Genomic DNA, 16,155 nt, shown 5'->3' with positions numbered 1-16,155 from the left:
GGATTCCTTTCCCTCCCACCACTCATCACAGTTGGCATTATCTCAGGTGAACAGCCCAACTGTTCACCAGAATTTGATTAAGGAATTCCTTGCACTCTAGAAAAAGAGGATACGTGACGGCCATACGAATCCCAGAGAGCTCTTCAACTTGACACAGGACAAACAGCAAGCCAAAACCAAATACACCCATGATATGTGCTGTAAGTGAGAGCAGGAACAGGAAGAAATAGCGATAATTGCGCCGCCCAATACAGTTGTTTACCCAGGGACAGTGATGGTCAAATTCCTATCAGTGAAAGGGTAAAGAACAGAGTTAGAAGGACATCACCTCTGTAAAACAATACTACACCTGTAGAACCCCTTGAAACTCTGGGAAACCTGAATCCCACCCACAATTTTCATTTCCACAACAGAAGATGCAACTCCTATAACAAGGGTAAGAGTAGAATGGCTGTGGTCAACCAGCAGATTATAAATTATATTTGAATGGTGCCTCATCACCTCTCCTGCCTTTCAATATGTGTTAAAAACACTTGTACACACATCACCTTGAATTTCATTATGGAAGGTGAAAAATGAATATAAAATAAACAAACATGTATACTAGAGGAATATATTTTCTATGGATTACTTTACCCACAATTATGCAATTGATTCTGCCCCCTCCCTCTCAAACCACCATTTTGTATCAAGTGCCGGAGTGTGGACCCTGCGGGCTCTGGTAAAAAAGGAAAGCATGCAAGTCTGAGGTGTCTATCCCAACCTATAACACACAAAACTGAATCTTGCAGCCCAAACAGTTATTGAACTGGATCTCAAAAATTACAGAATGTCCTAAGTTCATTATCAACAATCCAACAAGCAATTCCAACACATCCCTTCTCTTCCCAGTCTCTTACCTCCACACAGTTGTCGCAGACACTGCAATGAGAGCAGCGTGGGGGCCGGTAGAAGCGACACGTTGCACACCATTTCATGCGCACTTGAATACCCTTTATCTCCACAGTCTTGTATAATGGAGCTCGGAAATCATCCTCCTTGTCCTCATCTTCTTCAGCTGAAGTACCAAGAAAAAATTATAAAATCCAATGACGTGCAGAGCATGTCCAACATGTCCTTGCCCCCCCCCCCCGTTTCACAAACCCATTCACCTTAGCACTGACTTTTTGTTTTTGTGCTTCTGGTGAGACACCCTATCCCCTCACAAGTTTAGAGAAAAGGGGATGGATTATGCTGACCCTTGATCCATTTTGTAAATAAGCCCACAATAGCTTGCAGGGTTGCTGTGTGTTTTTTTAAAGTCTAGGAGTCTAGCGTTCTGCGTGGTGTCTGCTATGGAATCCCAGGACACCAGCTTCTTAGCAGGCTTGTAAAAAAGCTGTTTTGTCAAGAACGCACCCATAGGCTCGGCAGAGCTAAAGGATTGGCTTCCCTTCCTTCTCAGCCAGTACATAAAACAGAACAGCAGTGGAAAAATCCATCTCTCCTCTGCTAGCTCACTCAGCTGCCTACATGGAATGAGCCTTACCACCTACAGTTACCAGTGAGTTGCTACATACTAGGCTGTCCTGTAAATAAGCCATGGAGAAGCTCTGAAAGCAGTAAGATACCAGGGTCTTCTGAGTGATCCCTGGACAGGAATAAACTCCCACTCATCTTGATGCTAGGCAGGAGAACAGGGTTTGTCCCCACAGCTAGAGCCTTCAAAAATTGTAGTGTGACACCACAATCAATACTCCCCCCCCCCACCTTATACCAAGTTTGGTGGAAAGAACACCTTTGGCTAGCTATCAAGGCCAGCCAAAATTTGTAGAACCTCACCCCTCCCAAATATGGCAATAGCTTCCAATAATGAATCCTGCTGTTACATCCAACATAATTCACACTATAAACACTGTTGAGCTGGAAGATTCCTGCCTATTCAGATTACAATAATTTATGCTCTGGATCTGGAGAGTGGAAGTAGCCATCCCTAATCAAAACATTTTCAGATCAATCAGTGCCATAGAAATTGCTTCAAAGGCAATTTTCAGTTCTCACCTCGAGGAAATATGCCTGGATCCATGAAGGTGGCCATACTAAAGTTGGCCAGCACAAAGAGGAAGACCACAGCATTGTAAATGGGAATGATTGGGGAGATATGCAAGCTAAGCCCTGGGCACCTGCACAAAGAAAAAGTAAGTTAAAACAGATCTATTAACATTTTAAGATTAACTATGAATTGATTCAACCTTAAGTAAAAGCACTGAGGTCATTCGACCTAAATAAACCTGGATAACCAGCAAATGGAAGAGAAAACTCATCAGGAGTTTTGGAGTAAAGTGACATCTGTAAACTGAGGGCACACAGTTCTATTTCGCTATCACATCTGAATCAGGAGTAGTTGTGCAAGCCCTGGACCAGTACCTGAATGTGGTGATGGACTGGATGAGGGCTGAGTTTGAATTGTAGGAAGAGGGAGGTCCCATGGATAGGTGGTTCCCATGTCCCAAAGATAGAACAGTTGCCTGTTCTGGACAGGATCACACCCCCTCTAAAGGAGTATGTAGGTACCGGTAGCTTGGGATCCTACAAAGCCTATACTCTGCTCACTTCATAGCAAATGGCCAGCATTAATCCAAACATGCACGGGAACCCATTAACAGTGTGGAAGCATCACTCTGTTAAATCACTTAAGAATTAACAAAACAACATAAATATGCATTTCAACACATGGCCTATACCACCCACTTTGGTTCCCAAAGATGTGGATGAAGTTCTTCAAAACTATTCACTGAACAACAGATACATCTTCCAACACAAATCTGATTAGGTGTAATATTTGGATAACTCCAAAATGTGTAAAGTTCTTCAAGGTGAACCACTGCTTATGTACCACTGCCGTCATGATCATATAGCATTGAGATCACCCAACTCTGTGTAGTACTGGTCTTCTGTGCTTTAAATAGTTGTATTTAAGTGGTATTTTCCCATTTATAGCAAATGTCAGCTCTGCTGAGGCTCAAGTACTGTAAATATTTTTAGTTTCTACTCACTCCAGTGATGAAGAACCCATTAACATACATAGCTGAAATTCTTAATGATATAATGCTACTAGTGTTCCTATACATGCCAATGTGTACCTCTCACATTTATGTGAGCTCAATTTGTGCACTTGAAGTGTTGGGTAGTTTAAGCAAGCAGTTAGTATAGTAAAGTGCAAGTTGGAATGGCCCAGGTTCCAATTTTACCTCACGGTCTAGGACCCTCGTACTTACGGGACCGCCTCTCCCGGTATGCTCCACGAAGGACCTTAACGTCCATAAATAGTAACACCATAGAGGTCAGATTGGCCTCAACTAGAACCAGGGCCTTTTCAACACTGGCTCCGACCTGGTGGAACGCTCTGTCTCATGAGACCAGGGACCTGCGGGACCTGATTTTTTCCCACAGGGCCTGTAAGACAGTGTTGTTCCGCCTGGCCTTTGGCCTGGAACCGACTTGACCCCCCTCCCCTACTTTCCCTTTTTCCTTCCATATGAGGCTGTATTTTAATTTTAATGTTGTATTTAATCGTGTTTTTAAGTTGTATCTTAATCAATTGTTTTCTTTTTAGTGTTAGCCGCCCTGAGCCTGGTCTTGGCTGGGGAGGGCGGGGTATAAATAAAATTTATTATTATTATTAGCTATGAATTCATTAGATGGTCTTAAAGCAAGTCAATATTCTGAGCTTCATTTACCAGTATGCACTATGATACCATTATTGTCCACCTTGCAGAGCTATTGAAAGGATTATGGAGATAATGTGCATAAAATAGTTTCAACACTTGGGAACATGTACAATAAAACACATTTTGTGAAATAGCAACTTTCATCATTGTTACATATATATAGCAGTTACCAGTTTTAAATGGTTATTGCTCTCTATTCAATGTACACAGCATGGAGCATGTAAGTTAAAACTGCTAAAAATGTTTACATAAACAAGAAAGTGCCATTAGTAACATCTGATTTCCCAGACACTACTTGAGTATGTGTATGAGCTCTATGAGGTTTGGCATTTTGGACACACTATAATCAGCTGTAACCAAATTTGTCAACGTCCAGAACACAGCAAGAAAGAAAAACAAGTTTAGCTTGTTTGACTAGAAGATCCATATGCAGAAGAACATCCCACATAAAACCTACAGTAAGGCTACAGGTTAAGGAGGGAAGGCACAACAAAAGTCTGCTTAGAACAAAGTTAGATAAACCTAAAATATTTGCCCACTAGATTCAAAACTTTAATGGAGCACAGCCAGAAGAGTATCAGAGCAAGCTCATATTTCTTTTTAATGAGGTAGACACAAAAGCTAGGAGTAGCCTTAAGTTAAAGGTAAAGGTAAAGGTAAAGGGACCCCTGACCGACTCTGGGGTTGCGGCGCTCTTCCAGGTCATGTGACCAGCATGACAAAGCTGCTTCTGGCAAACCAGAGCAGCACATGGAAACGCCATATACCTTCCCAACGGAGCATTACCTATTTATCTACTTGCACTTTTTGCCGTGCTTTCGAACTGCTAGGTCGGCAGGAGCTGGGACTGAGCAACGAGAGCTCACCATGTTGTGGGGATTTGAACCGCCAACCTTCTGATTGGCAAGCCCTAGGCTCAGTGGTTTAACCCACAGCGCCACCCGCGTCTTAGGTTATCTGAATGTAAATGTAACTAAACTATAAAGTTTGATCAAGGATGATCAAAGTAGATGCATTAAGATCAATGAACTTAAATTGCTTTGGTCTACTGATTTCAGTGGGTTTACTTGGCAAACACTGGATACCACCCAATAATGTTCCCAGCCCAATAGAGAAAGGAATTACACCTCCATTTGTATCTTAAGACAATTGAGTCAATCCATTTCAGATCAGTTGCCCCATAACATATTATTTTCATTTACACATTTGTGAAAGACTGCACTTTTTCATCCTTTTAACACATGGCTATGAACAAATTAGGATTCTAATCTATGTTAGTACCAGTAAATACAAATCAAGAGCCTGGAGATAGGTGCTGCCAGTGAAAGAAAGGGATGTGGTTTTGTAAATGTGATGTCAAAATAAGCTCAGAAACTTCATTCTCTGAAACTTTTAAAGCTTTCAACTTAAAAAACCCAAACAAACATTATTTATACTGCTTTGGGCAACAAGGTTTTTGAAGTGGTTTGCAATAAACACCATAAAACTGATAAGGCTTAGATTAGGGCCTGGATGAAAGAAATATGTATATCAGGCTAAAAAAATTTAAATAGGCAGACAGATAACTGCAACTGGTTCTGTACATGACAGCCTTATTCCCTGTCTACATAGTGGTGCAAGAATAATTTAGAAATCTAAGGTTGTATTGGAGTCTTTAATTCTCTTATTATGCAAGCATGTAATTATAGGTGATGTTAGAATTGTAAATAGCAATTTTAAAAAACTGTCACACCGATTTTTTTTTTTGCAAATATAAATTGATGAGATTTAGAGGCTACCCTGAATAAGATATTGTAGTTCACCACAGGGATTGCACAGAACAGTCTGCACTGGTTCTCTCGCATAGCTTCCCATGGGGGGGGTGTTGATGCTGCATGTCAGTCCTGGCCTGGCAACTGTCCTACTATATATTAGACACACTGGGTTTACATTTGCTCTAACCTGAGACATCTTTAGAATGAAAGGCAGGCAACTCCCTCACCTCGTCTTGTCTCAATCATAGGACATAACATGAAAAGTAAGGTGTGTAAGATATACCTGCCACAATGCATCTTTTAGCAGCACAGCCTCACCCAATTGTATTAGGGAGTACTCAAAAATTGCTCCTGACAACTAAGACTGGCAGACAGAAAACCTTGGCACACCTGCAACACCATGTGGGATATGGGTGTGCCTATGCCCTCTTCATGGGCAACTGGCCTTTTCATACAGAATGGTAACTGCTCCATAATGCGGCACATGCCACCCACCAAGTAGCCAGGGCTGCTACTTTCATGGCTTTACTTGTTTGAGCACTACATAGAAATAAGTGGGATGTGCAACAAAATATTGTAGTTTGGAGAGCTCATGTTCAGCATGCCAGCCAGTAATGTATTATCCTAGGAAGGACACTTCATTCCACCTCTCATCACATCTAGTGGTGCAGTGTATGCTCAGCCCTGACTGAGAAGCGCAAATAAAAATCAATTTTAAAATTATAAACATTTAAATCAATATTTTATTTCATTTAAAAATATAAATGCCAAGTTTCTTTTCAGGAAAGTTTGGGATATTAATCTGAAGAAATGGATATTAGCTCTACAGTTAGTCTCTTAACTATAGCAATGCCTCTACCTGATACATTGAGTTAAGTGACACTTTCCAATATAAATTAAAAATCAATTTGACAATTTCTAAGATTTCATTATTTACACTCACTAAACATTAGCTTTTCATTTTCACTTGAATGAAAATAGCCAACTCTACTCTGCCCACTAATTATCTGGACATACTTTGATGTATCATTCATGGGTACCGGTAAGTGCAAGATCAATCCTTTGTTTCAAGAAAGAAACCATATAAATTCCATTTAGTTGTAAATTAGCATGATGTAATGGTCAAATATGCACCATCGGTTAGGAAATATATGAAGAGGAAATCAATAGAAAAAATGATTTAAATCTGCCTTTCCCCCTTTGCAAATATATGCCAATTTAGTCAAACTTAATTCAAGCACTAGAGCTAATCAGTTTGTCTATATAATCCCCCCTGACAATGACAGAACCTCATCCCGTCACTCCTAGGGGGACTTGCTATATTGCATTCAAAGTGCACGGCAGCAAGGCGTATTGCATGCTAGTCACTCCAGGTTGTGGGCAGCTGGATTACCCATTTTTGAATGCTAAACAACAGGAACAAAGAAGTGCTTCAGCCCTTCAACTATCTTGTACAGTAAAGTGATCTACAGGGCAGTGAATTCTGAAGTGGACCCATAATCAGATGCAGGTCAGTATCTACCTGTATCAAATTAGAATTATAGAGTTGGAAGGGACCAAGGGTCATCTAGTCCAAGAATTTGCTGGTCCTTATTTTGATCCTTAATATTTTTTTTGTTTTGCAGATGTTTTTAAGCTGCTGCAACCTGCCCTGAACATTACGACTACAATGGAAGGGCAGAGGATATTTTTTTCTATATCCAATGTGCCAGTGTGCTATGCACCATCAGCATTTAGCAACTTGTTACTTCACACCCCATTAACCACTCTGGATAGCCACACAAACTACCCAAATAACTGTGAACCCACCACTGTATTCACTTGGCCTCCTGCATATCCTATAGTAAGATGAAGGTTCTGTGAATGTGGTGGTGGGGAGTTAAGGAAGAGAATATCCACCTTGAATCAGTATGTGGTACTGGGAGGTATCAGGAAAATTGAGAGCAACAGTGTGACTGTAACTTGTGCCTCCCTGGGCTTTTTTACTGCAGGGTGTGTGGCCATATTCAGTGATGGGAATGGGGGGTGGGTTTACCCTTGCATTACCCTTGCCAGGTATTTCACCTGGCCACAGTATCTATGTGCTGCTCAGAATAGGTGTTAATTACAACTCTGGAAATATTAGTAACACCACAAGTTAATATGCCACAGACACTATATATATATCTCACATGCAACTGTGTCTTAGGACAGAAGCCAGACCTATGTCATATAATTCCATTCCTTAGAGGGACAATGCAGATCAATTCTTCTAGCACAAGGTACTCATTCATATGACTAATCCACAAGCAAACACACAGGCACAGTCTTGGAGGTTGGAAAATGTTAAGATGGTAAAGGGACCCCTGACCATTAGGTCCAGTTGTGACCAACTCTGGAGTTGCGATGCTCATCTTACGTTATTGGCTGAGGGAGCTGGCATACAGCTTCCAGGTCATGTGGCCAGCATGATAAAGCCGCTTCAGGCGAACCAGAGCAGCACACAGAAATGCCGTTTACCTTCCTGCTGTAGCGGTACCTATTTATCTACTGTACTTGCACTTTGACGTGCTTTCGAACTGCTAGGTTGGAAGGAGCTAGGATCGAGCAACGGGAGCTCACCCCGTCGTGGGGATTCGAACTGCCAACCTTCTGATCGGCAAGCCCTAGGCTCTGTGGTTTAACTCACAGCGCCACCCGCGTTAAGATGGTACCCACTGACAAAATTACTATACTGAAGAATCCTTTCCACAGAAAAGCCTGGGCTCAGGACCCAGCGGGCTTCCCCCTTGAAGACGCCAGTGTAATACCCTAATCTGCTTTGCTGCTGGGAGTTTAATCCCATAGATTTAGGGCAGCATCTGTCCTTCTTTCTCCAATCAGAGCAGCCTGAGATAAACAGATGGATTTAGGCAGCAGGAGCAAAGAGCAGGGAAGGGAAATGCAAGGCTACCTCTAAAAAAATGACATATGGAGTAAACCAATTGACAGAATGCTCAGAGCCCACTAAGGGTATCTAAGGGGCATATATTACATTAGCAGGGAAGGGTGAGGCATCCCTCCCAATATAGTCTTCCTCTCCTCCCCCTCATTATCAAAATATCTATAAGGCAAAGGCCAGTTCAACTCTTTTCATTTGTGGGTCAGTGAGAACACAGTCTTAATCTCCAATGCAGGCCAAAAAGAGGCTGAAGCAGCAGCTAAAAACCGACTCAACAACCCCTGCCTACTGGCATCAGGCCTGTGAATCATTAATGGTGGGCTGGTAGCTAGAGGCAGGGAAGTACTGTCAGTGGATTCTGAACAGCAGAATTAGGCAATGCAAACACACCAAAGCTGGGAAGACAATAATTTGCTATGTATCTAAAGAGAATACAAAACAAGTTGATATTTCCTATACGAGTTAAGGATAGAAACTTGAGCTTATTGGTGAATCAAAAGAACATGATATGGAGCCTTTTTGTTCCATGAGACTAGAGCAATGTTGTCCAGGTGTCACAGTGATAAACAGTGTCACAGCAAAAGGATAAATGAACACATTCAAAAAATTATATGTGTACACACCCCAAAGCTTACTAGCATTCAATATGTCTACAGAAACATTCTTACGGCCAGACAAAACCATGGGAATAATAAGTCTCTTGCAGAGTGAGATAGAAAGTGACAATGATGTTGCTGATTCTTGATTATTTTTAAAGATGTTATTATGTACTGCATATACATCATAGGCCAAGCATCAATTATATGTCGTTTACCTAGCATTCACATACTTATATTTTAATGATAAAGCCTTCTACTGTGGAAAAAATAAAGATAATGAGGTGAAACAAGTAAGAATGCTACTGACAAAATGAAAGGTGGTCAAGGTATTCAAAGTAGACAGGCAGGTGCTGGAGATTCCCCCCCTGTCAGAGGAGGTAATGTTTAAAGAACTCAGACAGGAACTCTCAAGTCCTATCCCAGTAGTTAACCCAAGTTATTTTATAACTTTCTCCCTACAGAAGAGATCTAGGTAAGAAACCTTCCCAAACATCTAATGACACAGACATGCCCAGCCCATGTTTGCATTTTCCCTGCTACAACTGAAGGGATGAAGAGGTGACTCATTCACAGCTCCATATCCATTAGTGAACTGTTTTAGGCCTCCAAGCTATACACTAGTGCAGGGGTGGCCAACTCCCAATAGACTGCGATCTACTCACAGAGTTAAAAGCTGGCAGTAGTTCAGGTCAAAGTTATTGAGCTTTTTCTAGGGAGGGGGAAAGCCATGCTTTTTGGGGTGCAGGGCAAAAATGTTGGCCTATTTCTAGGGGAGCCAAACTTGTTGAGCTTCTTTGGGGGGAGCCAGTGATCTACCACAGATGTCCAGTGATCTCCCAGTAGATCACGATCTACCTGTTGGACGTGCCTGCACTAGTGAAGTTCTAAGTTTCATTTGGCTGTTGCAGAAACAGCTAATAGTGCAAAAGGAGAATAGAATATAGCCCGTACTCTGAAGAAGTTGGATATTCACACGGTGTTCCTGATCATGCCAGTCATAATTACTGCATTTCTGCTAAATTACTGTTTGAGTCCAACTTTCTAATAACTTCTTATATGTAGGCAAACCTCCAACATTCAACTTCTTAGAAATTCCTTACGGGTGATACAAAAAGCTATTATGTCTTAGACAAATGAAAAAGTTACTCAACCAGCTTAGAAACTTCAAAATGATTGTTTTAGATGCAAAATAAAATAAAATAAAATAAAATATGAAAAGTATTCTGCTAGAGAAGAGTCAGTAGTTGTGCTTGCACTAATAAATGAGGAAATGTAGTTAGGAAGCCCTGGAAGTGAAATTTAGGTTGTGAGGTAGGATAATGAGAACCAGGACTTTCAAGATAGCTTTCTCTGAAATCCTACCGATTTCACACACAGAGTCAGCTAGACAGGCACAGCTTTGCAGTATCAATGAGTGGATGAGATGGTGGTGTCAGGAGGAACGATTTGGATTTTTTAGGCACTAGGGAATGTTTTAGGTCTAGGACAAGCTGAGCCTATACAAAAGGGTCAAGCTCCACTTGAAAAAGGATGGAACCTGACTGCTGATGCTTAAAATAATAAAATGTGTCAGAGCAGTTTTTAAACCGATTGCAGGGGGTGAAGCCAATGGAAGCAAATCTTCCCACCAAGGACTAAGGCTTAAGGGGTATGATTGTTTAAATGGGTACTGGCAGTGCAGAGGCACATGACAGAAGTTCAGAAAGACCCAAGCACCATAGACTAAAATGAAAAAAAGACAAAGACAGTCACTTAATGCTATGTTAGAAACAACTGAGTAAGTGTCCCATTAGTGCAAGGATTTCTGCTTGTGCGTTGGGACTTTCTTCCCCTTTCCTCTCATCCTGTGCCCTCTTAATCTGTTCTAGGGATTCCCCCAACCCTCTGAATAATATTTGAGGACAGCAAAGAGAGTCATTTACTGAAAAGTAGGGTGGATACAACCAACAAAATTTAAGTGTTTATATGCTAGAAGACTTTTGAGTCAAGATGGATGAGCTGGACTACTTGGATTTTGAGGACAATACAGATATAGTAGGTGTTATGTCTGGAGCTTTAATCCTAGAATTATAGGCAGGTAGGATTTTAGATTGTAGTAATCTGATTGGCCGTTGGAACCATCCAATCCGGCTCCAGAAGGGAAGTTTAAACCAGCCTATCAGGTGTGACCTAGGGTGTGAATAAAGGATACCGGTATATAGCCTGGAGTCTGGGAGGGGCAAGCAGGCAAGCACAGAGAGAGACACACCCGATAGGCTAGTTCAAACTTCACTTCTAAAATTTTACATTCTAAAATCCTACCTGCCTATTATTCTAGGATTAAAGCTCCAGACATAACAGTAGGCATAACAGAAACCTGGTGGAGTGGACAGAACCAATGACGCACAGTTATCCCTAGATACAAACCCTATAGGAAGGACAGGATGGGACCTACTGAGGTGGTGTCACTCTGTACGCCAAAGAGTACATAAAGTCCAATAAGCTGGAAATCCCCAAAGGCACAGATTCTTCCTTAAAGTTGTTGTGGGTAGTGATATTGAGCCTCAAAAAGTAATTTAGTACTAGAGAAATGCTGTTGCTCCCCCTGACCAAAATGCTCAGTGATCTTGAAAAGGAGAATGAGAAATCAATGGAGAATTAAATCAAGGAGGCATCTAAAAGAGGAAATGCTGCATTAATAGGTGACTACCATTATCCTCACATGGACTAGGTGCATATTTGTTTCTAGATACTCAAAATGACTCTGCCTTAGAACAACAGGTAATGGAACTGAACAGATGAGTGATGACCCTGGGGACTTAATCTTGAGTGGCCCCCAGGACCTGGTGCAAGTGTAGTTGAATCATTTGGGAACTGTGGTCATAATGCTATCAAATACAATGTATATATAAACAGACAACTGCAAAAAAGCAAAGCAAAGCAAAGCAAAACAAAACCCCTGAACCCAGTCACATTTGACTTCAAAAAGAGGAAACTTCCCAAAAAAGGAAGTTAAAAAAGTAAGTTGAAAGGCAAAGTCAAGGAGGTCATATCTACCCAAAATGTTTAAATGTTGTTTTAAACTATAAATTAGAAGTTCAGCTAGAATGTATTCTAGAGATCAAGAAAGGTACACCAGGGCCAAGAGAATGCCTGCATGGTTAATAAGCTTGAATGTGACAATCAATCTCTGTACTGTATATTTTGCTAATGGTTAATGTTACAAGGTAAGATATTTTGAAGACAGCAAAATATGCCTACTAGAAAAACAAGGTTTTTTCATGCTGTTACTCTGCAAAAAGAGCAATCGGCATTTACAATACTATACACTCACTGTGCAGATTCTCAGGGCCATATCCCAAACTAAAGTTTGTACAATCATAGTTGTTGGAGGGTTCATGCAACTGCTTACCAAATAATCATGAAAAACAACTTCAAGTACTCTTGAATGTACACACCCCCAAGATCTGTTGAATCATGTTTTTCACTGTAGATAACAGGCTTCTTGGAAGCTCAGCTATTATTGCCTGCCAAATATACTGAGTCACATCTTCAGACTTAGAAGGCTCTCTTTTAATCAACAGCTGGAACTGGACTGAGATATTTGCTCCAATTCTTTTAGCCAAAATGAAGCTTTAAAGCACACATTCAAGAATCTTGCATCTAGCAACCTGCAAGGTTAAGCATGTCTGCTACAAGCAGCAAATAAATTAGTGAAAGAAAGCTAAATTATATGTGTGTACTGCAGAGCTCAGCTAAATGAACACTATAGCAGCCAAACAATAGTTCCGCCTTCTTCACAGGATAGCAGAATTGCATCATATTGTGAATGGGAAACCATGTAGCACCAAGGACCACTGCTGACATGCCGGCTCATACTAATCATCATCAATGTATTAATTACTGTTTTGTTTGTTTGTTTTTTAGTGTTCAAAAACCCACAGGTGTCAGGCACATTTTGTGACTGTCGCAGGTCAAACTGTGACCATGTGGAGATCTCTGAATGCCAGGTTGGTGACTAATATCTCCATCTGTCTGGACCCTCCAGCTTTCTTAAGCAGGTAAGCAGAATAACTTATTTATTGCATTTACATCCCATCCTTTTCTCCAAGGAGTACATGGTTCACCCTCCTCCTCAGTTAATCCCTACAACAACATTGTAAAGTAGGTTAAACAAAGAGGCTGTGACTGGTCCAAGGTCATCCAGTGAACTTCATGACTGAGTGGGAATCTGAACCCTGATCTCCCAGGTCCTAGTCTGACACTAACCACTACACCACACTGACTTCCTAGAGCACTTCTGCTATGGGGCAGCTATAAAAATTAAATGAGTATACTGTATAAATGGGACACGGGTGGCACTGTGGTCTAAACCAGAGCCTAGGGCTTGCTAATCAGCTCCCATTGTTTGGGCCCACCTCACAGTTTGAAAGCACGTCAAAGTGCAAGTAGATAAGGTAAAAGTGCAAGCGGGAAGGTAAATGGTGTTTCCATGTGCTGCTCTGGTTCGCCAGAAGCGGCTTAGTTATGCTGGCCACAAGACCCGGAAGCTGTACGCCGGCTCCCATGGCCAGTAAAGCGAGATGAGCGCCGCAACCCCAAAGTCGTCTGCGACTGGACCTAACGGTCAGGGGTCCCTTTACCATTACTGTATAAATATGGGGAAAACAAAATGTTACTTACAGAAGGATCGGAAATATTTTCCATGAGGCTTGAATTTGTCTTATTCAGAATAGCTTTACTCAATGTTTTAATGTGCTGTAAACCCCTTTGACTTTGAGCTTTTTTCTTTAAAATATAAAGCAGTATAGAAATAATAGTTATTATTTGTATTATTATTTCTTCAAACACACACCCATGACATCTTGGTTGGAATAAGTACAGAATCAGCTTCAGTCAATCAAATGAGAAATTAAATGATGAAGATGCAGGAGTTATCTTTACACTTCAGTAACACCCTGCATCACTTTTGAAAGAAACTATTATACTCGTACCCCTATTCCTACAACAATGTGAAAATGCTACATGCCCATCTCAGATGCATGTTGGGAAGTATTTTTAAAAGTATGCTTCAGACACTACATGTTAACAAGTCTTTAAACATCAGGAGTACAGCTATGGTGCTTGTGTAACTTTCAATTATGAGGCAGAAGCATCCCTCAGAAATAGAGGTGATGTTCAGAAATGCCATGGAGCATGGAGAGAATGACATTAAATTCCTACCCCAAATGACACTGAATAAAACTTGAATGTCAGGAGGGCTTCAATCCTTCTTGAAGAGAAGGATAATTATGATTCAGTTTTAAAATGTTATAAAGCAGGCCAACTTCAACTGCCCTAGAATTAACTGACTGAATTTTCATTCTGAACAAGCCACTCAAGTGTTCAAGTGATCACAGAAAAGGCTGTGCTTCATGTTTACATCCTATGCTTCAGACTAGAAATACATTATTCTCTTCACTTATTGGGATGCTACATTTCTTACTATACAGAGCATTTCACACCCTGTTGAATACATATTAGACAGAAGTAGTATTTGGAATATGTATACATATTTCCAGCTTACAAAGTGTAGGAACATCCAGTAAATACAATTGTAGTTCTCTGCAGAATGCTTCTATAGTACCCTATACCGTACTCATGGTGGGGAAAAAGTTTAACTACTACTTTTTATGAGTACCTTCTGTGGATCTGAAAATACATACCTGTTACAACCAGCCCCATAAATTCCATCAAAAATTGCTTTCTTGTTACTAAGTTCACTGATTATGTATTAAATAAGAGGAGTAACTCAAAGGATTCCACTGATGGAATTCAAGCACATCACATGGAAGTGATTCATACATTTCAGACAAGGGCTGCTAACAGTTGTGGTATATCACCAATGTTACGAGCTGCTGAGATAGCTCTGCCGGTAGAACATGAGTCTCTTAATCCCAGGGTTGTGGGTTTGAACCCCATGCTGGGCAAAAGATTTCTGCATTGCAGGGAGTTGGACTAGATAACTCATGTGGTCCCAACTTCACAATTCTGTGATTCTAAGATAGCCTCCTCAAGCATTATTTGTTATACCACCCGGTGAAGAAGTAGTATATTTACGGTATTTATCCAGAGGCAATGTGCTAGCAAACTTAAACTTTCTGCTATGCAGCACTTTAAACAATCCTATTTTGTATGAGCAAAGATTTCTGTGCACAAATCACTCTTTTCGCCCTTTACATTACTAAGTTCAACTTGACTTCACAAAAAGCCATAATGGAAAGCTTTATCAGTGTGTGTGTGTGTGTAAATGTTTTAAAAAGTATTTAAATCATAAATTGCATAAAATTATTCCTTCAAGTGTGCACAATTTAGCCATTTTTTCCATACACATCACTGCAATTATTTAACATAAAGACCAATAACAACCTCAATGGTAAACCAGGATAACAGCTCATGAGACAATCCCACCTGTGGCTTATTTTCCTGCCTAAGTATCCAAAGTCCTTGTATGACAAGCATACATTGCCCAATATGTTTTTCACTGAAGCCACATCAATAAACATCAAAATAAGGAAACCCCAATCACCATGTGTTCAACAGAAACTGATGTTTTTGTTGTATGCCATTCACAATCTCAGATTGCCTATTGCAATTCTTTTTTAGAAATATCAGTGAACATTTTTCACAGCAACAGATTCTGAAACACAACTGACAACTTTGAAGGTAAGGAGGCTTTCGGTTTTTATAATTAATTGTAATTGATTTTACCCACTGTAGAATTTTTATATACACCATTTAGACTTTGGTAATTAAGCAGCATATAAATATGTTAAATAAAATAAACAACAACCAGACAAGTTATTTAGGCTGTTTTAATGGTCTCATAGCCTTCAATTAAGTTATGTTTAACAGATATTACTCTATACAGTCAACATATCTGATTATTTTGACTACAAATAGGCCTCCCAATGCTGAACAAGCTTTCCCTTTTTATCTGACAGACAAACAGCAGAAATTACCCTATCCACCATGGCAAAAGACATCACTCCTCTGCATTGCAGGTATAATTGTGAACCCAAATATATACAGTAACCTCAGTGCTTGTGCCCAAACTAAGCTCTCCTGCTTTCCTGCACAATGAAACATTATTTTATCTACTAGATATGCATTTTAATCCGGGTTCCACTTACATTTCTTTCCGATAGGTCCCT

At 40.5% G+C, this 16,155-nt stretch overlaps 1 protein-coding gene and 1 long non-coding RNA gene across 2 annotated transcripts in view; one reads left to right on the top strand and one right to left on the bottom strand.

Annotated features, from left to right (window-relative positions):
* The window catches only part of ZDHHC5 (zDHHC palmitoyltransferase 5), a 41,594-nt gene that overhangs the window by 9,903 nt on the left and 15,536 nt on the right, over positions 1–16,155 (bottom strand). Inside the window, exons 3-5 of the mRNA XM_035124560.3 lie at positions 2,041–2,162; positions 900–1,057; positions 114–286 (exon numbers count right to left, since the gene is read on the bottom strand). Coding sequence (XP_034980451.2) covers positions 114–286; positions 900–1,057; positions 2,041–2,162 — 453 coding nt within the window. The remainder of the gene's footprint in view (positions 1–113; positions 287–899; positions 1,058–2,040; positions 2,163–16,155) is intronic.
* On the top strand, positions 12,517–16,076 carry LOC148687568 (uncharacterized). Its single transcript, XR_015948600.1, has 3 exons — positions 12,517–13,023; positions 15,608–15,667; positions 15,946–16,076. It is a non-coding gene; the product is annotated as an uncharacterized LOC148687568 (long non-coding RNA).

This window comes from Zootoca vivipara, chromosome 1 (assembly GCF_965207765.1).
Source record: "Zootoca vivipara chromosome 1, rZooViv2.hap1.1, whole genome shotgun sequence".
Classification (NCBI taxonomy): domain Eukaryota; kingdom Metazoa; phylum Chordata; class Lepidosauria; order Squamata; family Lacertidae; genus Zootoca; species Zootoca vivipara.
This window is presented reverse-complemented; position numbering and strand designations above follow the sequence as displayed.